The sequence below is a fragment of the Macadamia integrifolia genome, unplaced genomic scaffold, assembly GCF_013358625.1.
Source record: "Macadamia integrifolia cultivar HAES 741 unplaced genomic scaffold, SCU_Mint_v3 scaffold558, whole genome shotgun sequence".
Lineage (NCBI taxonomy): Eukaryota > Viridiplantae > Streptophyta > Magnoliopsida > Proteales > Proteaceae > Macadamia > Macadamia integrifolia.
The window spans coordinates 125,215-136,483 of NW_024870483.1; the positions used below are offsets into that span (position 1 = coordinate 125,215).

At 39.8% G+C, this 11,269-nt stretch overlaps 1 protein-coding gene across 1 annotated transcript; it reads right to left on the minus strand.

The window, feature by feature from the left end:
• Positions 1–4,413: 4,413 nt before the first annotated feature.
• On the minus strand, positions 4,414–10,802 carry LOC122069215 (trihelix transcription factor ASIL2). The gene is made up of 2 exons (XM_042633176.1): positions 9,534–10,802; positions 4,414–4,748 (listed from the first exon to the last, which is right to left on the minus strand). The coding sequence occupies exons 1-2, from the start codon at positions 10,372–10,374 to the stop codon at positions 4,735–4,737; spliced, it is 855 nt and encodes a 284-aa protein (XP_042489110.1). The 5' UTR covers positions 10,375–10,802; the 3' UTR covers positions 4,414–4,734.
• Positions 10,803–11,269: the final 467 nt, after the last annotated feature.

The following is an 11,269-nucleotide window of genomic DNA, read 5'->3' on the forward strand; positions in this document are numbered from 1 at the left end:
GAATGGAATTTTCCAATATATCAAAGCCATCAAGATCCCTAATTTCCAGATTGAGGATCATTGCATCTAGAGTTTAATGCCTTCTGGGGTTTTTTCCTCTTCCTTTTCCTGGGAAGAAATTCGGAGAAGGAATCTAAATGTTCCATGGAGTTAGATAATATAGTGCAAAAAGCTTCAACCACGTCAAGCATCTTTTGGTTGGCGACTAGCCTTTGGGAAACTCCCTACAGATGACACTGTGACAAAGAAGAGGGTGGTTCTCTTACCTCAAAATGCAACATGTGTGGAGAAGCAATGGAAACCTTTTAGAAACTCTTCTCCAACGTCCCTTTACTATTGATTTTTGGAAGACCTTTCTGGACTGCTTTGGCATTTGCTGGCCGAGCCATCTAATGATGGAAGGCCTTTTGATGTGGTGGAAAAGAGAAAGAAGCACCCTAAAGGCCTAAACACTAAAGAGCCTTGGATGGTGGGGCTAGTGGTCATTACCTCTACCTTATAGTGGGAATGGAACAGTAGGTGTTATGAAGGGAAAAGCAGAACTATTTCTCAAATCTTTTGATGGCCAAGGAGGAGATTAGATCCCTTAAATATGAAAGGACCGGTGAAAATAGTGGCTGACATGCTTTGTGCTATAATACTTAATTTACCTATTGAACCAAATAACAGTAGGCCGATGCTGGAGGTTTACTGGTGCAACCCGATGGTGAACTGGATCAAATTGAACATGGATAGGAGCTTATTGGGAAATCCAGGTAGAGCAGATTTCAGGGGGTATCTTGAACAATCACTTAGCTCAAGTGTTGATATCCTTCAATACCTACCTGGGTGTGACACCAATATTTGAGGCTGAGTTCGAGGCGTTAATGGAAGGCATCATGAGAGCTAAAGAGTTTAATGTGTCTGCTTTGTGGATTGAATCTAACTCTGTTGCAGTTGTCACTAAAATTCAATCGAGTAACATCCCTTGGTTCGCGCTTCAAAAGTGGCTCTACTTGCAACCTTGACTTCATTCTATTACATAGAAGATCACCAACTGCTTTAGGGAGGCGAACCCAATCGCGGATTTCTTAGCCAAACAAGTTGCAAAAACGAGTCTCTAACGCTATGTGTACCCTACCCAATCACATTACAAAAGAGCTTGCCATGGATGCAATGCAAGACCTATATTTAAGTTCTGTTAAGATTTTTCTGATAGGGCTCCCTACTGATGGCAATGCCGAAGTTGGGGCAGCGCCTATCACTAAGTCGCTAGTTGGTCTTTTATTTCCTTTTTTGTTTCTCTGTTGTTTCTGTTCTTTTCCCTTTTTCTAATATAATTGATTATGTAACAAAAAAAAAAACTAAAAAACAAAAACAAAAACAAAACTTGTGGGGATTGTTAAATTTAATGTTTTTACTATGTAGTTGTGTTGTGATTTTCAAAATATCTTACTTTCTTTCTTTGAAATTTTGGTTTTTTCTCTCACATGATATTTTTTTTTTATAGGTAGGGAGTGAATTTTTACACACCACAACTCACCAACTACGCTGGGTAGTTGTTGTTTCTTCTTACATGACTTTATATTTTGCTTGCATGGATTTACTTTTGGACATTGTACTTTTATTTAGAATGTTTAGTTTTACATTAGAAATGGAAAGGAAAATGAAGAGGTATATACATAGTTATGTGAATCATAAAGGACAAGAGCTTTTGAAAGAAAGTTTGCCTCCTCCCATGTACCGGGGTGGGTTCGGGCTGCTTTTTCATACATAGGCGTGCGCCAATTTGTGCCGAAATGGGTCGAGGCGACGCAAAGTACGGGAACCCAGCCCATATATTATCTTTTTGGTTCAATGTTGGACCAATTTTGGGGCATGGGCTAGATTATGTATTAAAAAAAAAGTTGGATTCGAGGTGTCTACGTTGGGATTTGAACTCAGGCCCATATGGCAAGGAGTGAATATACGCATATGTATATAATCTCATAATGTACATCTCATCCATTCGAAAGAGTGCAATCCTAATGCTCGGAATACGATCCTTTTCAATCCCATCCGTTGAAATCAAAAGTCACACTCACACCATTGGCGAACTCCAAGGGACACTTACATATAACGTTTACATTGGAATTTTTTAATCCAGTCTGTTGGAACCAATGGGTACACCCATTCCATGGGGTACCGGTACCTTGAAGGTAAGGGTGTCAATTGGGAACCCAAATCAATATTGAGCCGAATTAATCGATCTGAACCAAACCGAATTAATTCAGTTTGAATATGTGAGTATGCTCCTCGTTTTGGTTTTGGTTTGGGTTTCAAGTGTAAGAACTGTCAGTTCAGACCGAAACTGAACTGAATTGTCTTAAAACCCAAAAAAGGAAAACCCTAGTATAGTTGTATCATTAAGACTAATTGGGATTTTTTCAATATTCAATTTTGAAAACTTTTTTTTTTCTAAGATGTTAAGTGTTTTTTGCAATTTATTAGTACATATTTACATGCTAAGACAATTTTGGAGTTGGCAATGGCCATAAGGCCTATAACTTGAGTCCATTATAGCCTTTGGTCCATCAAAGTCATGGTTCAAAACTGTTTTCATTACTAAATTAAAACCGAAGTACAAAACTGAATTAAAATTGCATATCAGAACTGAATTGGAACAAAAATCGAACCAATCTGAATTGAATCGGTTTGAGTATCTAAATATGGAATCGAGTTGGTTCTCGATTCAGTTATGATCCACTTTATCATCATTTGAAAACAAACCAAAACCGAACCAAATAACCGAAATTAAACCAATTGACGACCTTACTTGAGAGTGTACATACTCTATAAATAGGAGGTAGAGCCAAAAAATGGTTGAACAAATTGGTGTTCAAAATCCGTCTTCCTCTCACTACATACTGTTATGCTATCTATTTACTGTACTATTTTTTGCTGAATTCCATTGCATCTTATGTGGCCTCAGCACAAATCCGAGGTACTCAAAGGGGTGCATCAGACTAAAGCTATTTTATCTTTGAGCCAGTCTTGCATTACAATCCAGTTGCACTAAAGGATGCAAATATTGACCCCACGAGTGTCAAATGGCACTTCTCGGCCTTCAATACTCATCTTGTAACTGAGAATGTGAACTCTTTTCTAATTTAATTCATCTTATTTCCTTACTCATAAAAAATAAATAATAATAATAACAATGATTGATACTCTCCTACCACATTCATATAATTTTTTTTTTTGGGTAATATAGAAACATAACCCTTAAACAATGCATAAAAGATGGGAATATAAGAAAGCAATTACAGTATTACACAATGCACAAAGATTTATGAGATTTAACACGATTTCCTATAACCTCATTGAGATGAGTTCCTACTTTACTATCAATGGAGAATAATGGAGAATAAAGTTACAATGCTCATCCTCATACCTCTCTTAACTTACTTACAGAGATAGAAAAGCTCACTACAAATATATACGAACACTAATAGGAAATTTCCACAAATACCCAATAACGATGATTAGTGCATACAATGGACTGATTGTCGAGGGTCATAGAATTTAAGACATCGTATCCCCAACAGCTAAGTCCATGCTCAAATCAAGTCCTATCCCAATTCTACAAAACGGGACCTTCCTCCCACTTTAGGTGTGAGGAAGGGTAGATATGTACAAACCCTTACTCCCACACAGAAGAGAAGGACCACCAAGTTGCAAGAGTAACCTTACCTTTACACCAAGTTCCACTCTGGGTACGCCCTTTCAAGTAATGAGATTCATCAACACATCACCATCTCCCCAGCATTTTGCAGCACAAAATATATTACCATATCTTAGGAATATCGTGCTTTGATTGTTACAACAAAATAACCGACGCTCAATAAAACTTTCCAGTTCCCTGTTTTATTAGCGAACGCAAGACCAGCAGAAAATTCAAATTATTCTCTCTAGCCAGACTATTATTCTCTTTGGATGGTTGATTCGTTCATTCCCTATTGGGAAAGAAAACCAGCTCCAACCATCAGACTATTTCCCTATAGGCTTTCAGGGCTTGTCTTGTGTATTGACTCACTGACAGAGAGGGAGTTCTGCTTACCAAAAAAAAAAATGACACAGAGGGAGTTCTGTACACAGTAGCAGGATACCATCATCCAGCATTTACCCCATAAAATTAAATAAGGCAATTACCCTGCAACTCTGGTGGAATTCAACTGTAGCCTTTCGCAAACCATCAACAGCATATAATGCCTTCACCATCTTCCAGCTTCACCATATCAGGCAGCCAGGCAGGCAGGCTGCCACCAAGTTGCCTGGTTGGTATATGGTTCAATAATGTTCAATGATGCAAGACTTCATCCTCCGCGGAGTAGATGACTAACCTACAAGCCGAAAATCCTTTGTGCAATCCACAAAGAACACACACAGGAGAGCTGATGATCAATGCTAACAATTTTATGTGCTCAGAATTTTCTAACCTTGTCCCAAAAACAAATAAATAGAATTCACCCGATCACAAATATTTACTGTTAACTATACATTTCTACTCGAAGCTTCAGTTCCAGCCAAGACCCCGGCCTCTTGTCATCAAAGAAAATTCTCCACTTGTTTGCTTCTACCAACATTTGATGGAAATTTTGCACAGCAGAACTGATACAGATTTTCGGGGACTAAAATGTACGTCTCCAAACACCAAACTCCATATGAAAAGCTTTTGAATGACTAGATATAGATAACTATCTCTTCAACAGCTGGCTATAGATAACTGTCTGGAAAACACAAGGGAAAAAAAAAAGGGATTAAAGACCAAAACTCTTACAGAAGTACGGTAACCATTGCAGAAGTACAGATATGAAGAAATCGTTTACTTGCAGTAACCAAGCATTCACTCAATGACTATATTTCTTGATCCTGCCTCAACTATATATCCAGTTCACATCAAAGATGGAAACAAATGAAAAAAAAAATTCCTGATTTTTGAGCTAAGCATTCGGTGAAATTTCGTAGGTTGACAAATTTAGCCGACAGGAAATACGTTTTACTACTAGTCCATAACACATGAACATAAATCTAGGCTGATGGAAACAGTTCCAACCAAATCCAGATCTGTAGCTTCACCAACATTTAGGAACAAAAAAGTTTCCGAGAAACAAAAGACATCGAAATAAGCACAAGCTGCACAAAGGCAATCTCATCAAAAAGAAAAGAGGTACATCATCCATACAAAGAATCCTGGTGTAAAACATTAAACACAGCAAAGCATTCATCACGAAAACAAAAGGAAGCCACAAAGCGAAACCACTACACTGTATTAAGTGAGAACATCCCCAATGATAACCATTATCCAAGTCCCCTGATTTGTTATTGGATGTAAACATATATCTTGACAAATTTCCAATTCCACCTGTAAAAAATATCAAAATAGGAGGTAGAAAATTAAGTGAAGGAAAACAACTGTTTTCTGGAGAGGTCAGAATAGACTCCACAACCCAGTAGAGATATCCATCTTTAGGTAGAATGCATCCCTTGAACATTTCGACCCCCAACTTTCCAGTTAGAAAAAAGATCCATATATAAATTGTTTGCATATTCTGCTAGTAGTATGGAGAGACTATCAATCATTGATATACAGTTCACATCAAGTTCGCCTGGAACACACGACCTATCCCGTCCAAGATATCCTTCTTTGCAAAACCAAATTTACCCACCAAAAGAGGGAGGGGGGGTCAACAGGAAAGATATAAACAGCTTCAATGGAACCTACTACACCTACTTAGAAACTAATTCTCACTTAGGAAAGTCAAACCCAGGACCTGTCCACAAACATATTTCTTAAATAAACTAGAAGCCAAAACAGAACGTAAGACACTAAGTTAACCTGGATGTGACATAGAATTGTCAATGTATCTATGATACATAAAAACAAGAGAAATCTCTCGGATATGTTGTTACTATGCAATATGCATTTCTTCCCATTTGTCATTAATTGAAGAATGTGGAAATAGTATAAAGGCTCTTTGATCAAACAGGAGAGGTAACGTTAAAAACTGAATGTACTCTCCGGGCAGCGAAGAAGGGGAAAGCGCATAGAGGCTCTTCAATAAAAACAGTGGTGGTAAAGCTAAGTACTGTATATACTCTTGCTTCACTTGCCTCAAATTAAAAGACTTGGTTGATTTCGTTCAGATGGCCATTCCTTGGAGTGGTCCTTCAAACAGAAGATGTACTTTCTTTATTGCCAAGTAACAATTGCAGGTTGCAACACACAAATGCTTGACCAGCTTGGTATGTATAAGACAAATAGAAACAAATGACAAAATTTTGAACAGAATCCAGACTATTGGATTAGTACTATATTTCCAATGAAAGACATGATAAATCAGTTTACAAAGCTTGTCAAATTAATAATCACATAGTCATATCCACTAAATTAAATTTATATGGCAAATCATCGAGTCTCAAAATTTTATAATTCATGAACACCCAATCCCAAGTTTCTAGTCATTAAATTCAACTTTGTAGAGGTAACTTCTCTTTTTCTCTTTTTAGGGTGGGTTTGGTGAGGGGTTCTCTCTCTCTCTCTCTCTCTCTCTCTCTCTCTCTCTCCACCTAAAAAAACAAAAAAGGAGAAAATATAACAAAATCACAAAATGCTCTTGAAGCCTTTCACAGAGAAAATTTTCTGCCCTTCACAAATCACATGACTAAACAATCTGGAGATGGAGATGTAATACATTTAACAGCCCACTTAATTGATTGGTCACCTCAAATATAAGCAATAATCCAAATTATCCCGGAGCTCTCATTGCAACTTTGACAGGAAATATTCAATGGATAATACCCTATATGGTCTATCTCTCAGACTTGACTTTTTTACTTTTTAGATAGTCCCAGAATGTGAATAGTTACAAGAATGATATGGGAATTATCTCCATTGAGACAATTCTATTTCCCCATTTAAGGCCCTCAATGAGAGAGAAGAGTAGAATACCAAAGTTAGAAACTGCAATCCTATCTATTTTCCATTAGTATGAATTAAATATGGAGATACCAAATCCACCTTGAAACCATTCTAGTTCTCCCTTCAGGCTCTCGATGAGTAACAGGAGTAAAATACCGAGTCAGAAAATCCAATCCTCCATCTATTTTCCATCATATATCCTAGTGCGGTATTTCTCAATGCTGTGTATGGCCTGCCAATCAGCAACATATCTTAACAAGGTTAGGCAAGACATTTTTCTAGGATCAGGGCCAGAGCTAATTGATGCAGCAACACCCCCCCCCACCCCAAAACATGGCTAAACTTTCGACTTTAATTGCAACAATGACTGCAGCCTAGTCCAGTGTGTTTTTGCATGAATCTCATATAAAGCACAATGATTATCTGATCCTACCCTTGTTCAAAATTTGAAAAATATTCAAGGTTTAGAAGTTCAGAGTCTTCAGACCACTTGCTCTAACGAAAGAACAAATAATTCCGCATAGCCTTCTTTCTACATATTAAAGGTGACCAACATGGAAGGTGATGGATTCTTCTCCATTCTTTTCATGGCTCTAGATTTCAAGAATTGATGGTCATCCCTTCAGGTTTCAACTTAACTTGCCATTCTAACACCATTAATTGAAGAGAGGCCATATAAATAAAAAGGCATAACAAGGATGATCTCAGCTACTTAGGTGATAGCATACAGTTTTGAAAATCAACCCGAATATAAAACCACCACTGGAGTAGTTCACACTTCACAGTTCAGGCTGGTTCATTACATGACCCATAAAAATGGCGATGGTCCAAAAAAAATGTGTGGCTCAATACGCCAGTTTTTGTAACCACTTTTACCTATTCAAGAGGCGATACACAAATAATGGTACATATTGCATAATTTCAAGTACTGGTACCAAAACTATGCCCCATCATCAGCCGCATGAATACATGCAAATAATTCCATGAATATTGCCTACCTCCATCATTTAAATTGCACCAACCAGCCACCATAACAAATGGCCCATTTAACAATTTAACTGACAAAAAAAATTCTAAAACTCCTAACACTTGGTTAGGGACGAAATAAAGACAGGAGAAGAAGAAATTGGGTCCTCACAAAGCATGTTTCATCAGTCCAATTTCTAGTATTCAGGCAACGATACGAAGCATCCTTCTTACCTCCAATGCTCAGTTATTGCACTAATAATAACTATCAATAGAAAGACAATGTCAGACCATAATTTGTACATCAATCCTTTTAGATGGATCAATCTATATGTTTCCACAAACCAAAGTGATGCCAACTACATAGAAGATCACTCCCTAATAATTTAACAAAGAAGATACCCCCAAAACTTAAACCCACAATATGATCGACCAATTTTCCGCTTTCAATCCCACCAAAAATGTCAAACATTATGTTGAACTTCTTGAACTTGCAGTCTCATCATACACCTTAATAACAACCAAAAAATGTCACATACAACAACAGTCAATACAAGTTCTCATCAGATACTAAGCATGTAAATCATTACTTGCCGCTAAATTCTTGTTCTCCTCATGAAAATCAACCACCCTAAAGTCTTATTATAGTATCTCTCAATCTTTTCTTTGCATATGTCCATTATTTGCATAAACACAATCCATGGTCCTTAACCTGAGTTGGCAAAATACAAAGAAAGACAGCCAAGCAGAATATCATATAACTAACCGGAATTAGGAGCCTAGGACCAGAGGACCTCACTCATTTCGCGATTAAAGATAATCAAAGAGCTACCCAATCCACTCTGCTCAAACCAAGGCCTTCTGCATGGGATGATTGATTGATGTCTCCCAGGGCAACACTTGTCTTAAGGGTATGAAAAGTTAAATGAAATTAATTGCAATCATAGGTAGCAGAAAAGATCCTGAGTTAAATATATAATTTTGACATATGTAGGACTACCATGTTCCCTACACAAGGTCGTATCAGACAAACTTTAAAGAATTCACCACCACCACCCCAAAAAAAAAAAAACACCAAAAAGAAAAACCCTCCACACCTCAAAAAACGGAAGGTTCATTTATGAATAACCGGTACAAGGCAGAAACACAAACATTATGCAGAATCTAGTGAAAAACTCTCAGAACCATCAATATTTCAATGGCTAAGCTAGAGAATAACTTCTAGAGATTACACAGAAATGTGTCTACAACCAATAGAACGCCCCAAGTGCAACCAACGAGATCCAGGTTCATACCATACCAAACCAAACGTAGTCTATTGACAGACTATGAAAGTATGAAACCCAACATCATTCTCCAGCCTTGTGGGTTTCAGCTTTTGGAGGAGGAAATCCAAGAGCGGTTTGAAGAATAGCAAACTAATCATATAAACAACATATTTGAAGTCACATATGTTAATAAACGACAATTCCACGACTTTAGTTCGATAAATCTATGACAACTGTCCTCCCAAAATCACCTATACTGATAATTGTAACTTAAAGAATGTAAGAGCAAATCAAAGGATTAGAGAGAGACAGAGTGTGCGTGTGCGTGTGCGTGTGTGAAATATAGAATTTCTTCTCACCAGAACCGGAAGCTCTCTTAGAACGCTTAATCTTCTCAAGCTGAACCTGGGTATCCATAAAAAGCTGCATCCTCTGAAACTCCAAATCTTTGGCAAACTGCATCCTCTGCTTCTCCAATTCAATCATCTGCCGTTGCTTGGTTCCTTCGACCCTCTCATAAATCTCCCCAAACCTCGTAATCGCCTGCGCCAGCTGACGAAACCCACTCATCTCACCATCCCGACGCCGGCTTTCTGTGCTCGACCTCGACGATCCCGAATCCACGTCGTCATCATCATCATCAACAGCAGCAGCAGCCGCTTGAGCGGCAGAGATATTCCTACGGAAGAACGAATCATCAACGGCCGGGGAAGGCCGCTTCTCCTTACCGGATCGAACCTGAAGCGGGACCGGCGAAGCCTGAGGAAGCGAAGGAGGGGTCTTTCGATAGGGCAAAGGAAGGGCAAGAGGAGGTGAAGACTTCTTTGCAGGAACCGTAGATCCAATCAAAGCATCGAGACGGTAATAAAAGGGCCATTTACTGGTTAGGGTTCCGTCAGAAGCGAGAATCCGACCCTTCTCGATCTTATACTTCTTCTTCAAGGTATCAATCCGATTCTTACACTGAACATCGGTGCGTCTGGCCTTCTTGTTCGCGCCATGACGGGTGTTAACAGCATCGGCAACCTCCTGCCAGTGTTTCTGACGGAGGTTCCCCCGGTTGAGCTCGATGTAACGGTCGCCCCAGGCTTCGATGAGGGTAAAGGTAGCGTCCTCGCTCCAACAATCCTCACGGAAAGGTAAAGGGTTATGAGAGGGTCGTGGCGGCGGCGGGGAGGTTGGGGTGTCGGATCCGTCCATCGCCGCCTAGGGTTGATGATGGTATTGGTGTGGGTGAAGGAGAAGAGGAGGAGAAAAAGTGAAGAGAAGAAAAGGGGCGTCGGTGGGAGAAGAAACTGATGAGAGGAAGGAAGGAAGTGGGGGATGTAAGAAAGAGAGCGGCAGGAATGCGCCGGCTGTCGACAGGCGCGTGAGCCGCATGTCTAAGAAGAATAGGGTACGGTGAGGTCGCCGGGAGGAAGGAGCGCGTGCGCCGACGTTCGCGCGGGTGCTTGCGTCAGACAGGTCGGCTCCGATCGGGTCGGCTCGGCTACACTTACGTCGTTGTTGGTATCGTAGTAGTAGTAGTTGGGTCATTATTTCCTCGCCTTTGCGTTTAGCTTTGTTTTTCTCTTTCGGTAGTTAGACCCGGTGAGAAAGAGAAGACGGGCAAGAGAGAGAAAGACAGATCTAGAGAGAGAGAGGCAGGAATCTTCCGGTTTGTCTCTGTCTGTTGTACAGGACAGTCAGGGACTAGGAGTCTAACTTAGAGAAAGTTCCGAAAGGACAAAACCAGCCTTGGACTTTACAGAACATTCGTGTAGTCATGGAGGGTAATTATGGGAATGGGAAAATTTAAGGTCCCCGTGGGAAGACTTCCGAGTGAGTGATGTTTATCTGATTCTGACCGTCAGAAAGAAAGGAGGGGGTAGGGGGTGGATGGGCTGACGAGGACTAGAGGGGTCGGTGGATTGGTGCATTAGAGAATTAGGGTAGTATGGTAATTTCGTACCAACCAAACGGAACGGTGATGGCGGGGACGAGGACCGAACGTTGATTGGGCCGTGGAAGAAGGGGGTGGGGCCAGTGCCCCGGCCGATATAGGAGAATGGCTCCACAGTCGAGAGTTGGGAGATGATGATGATGGAAGATTGGT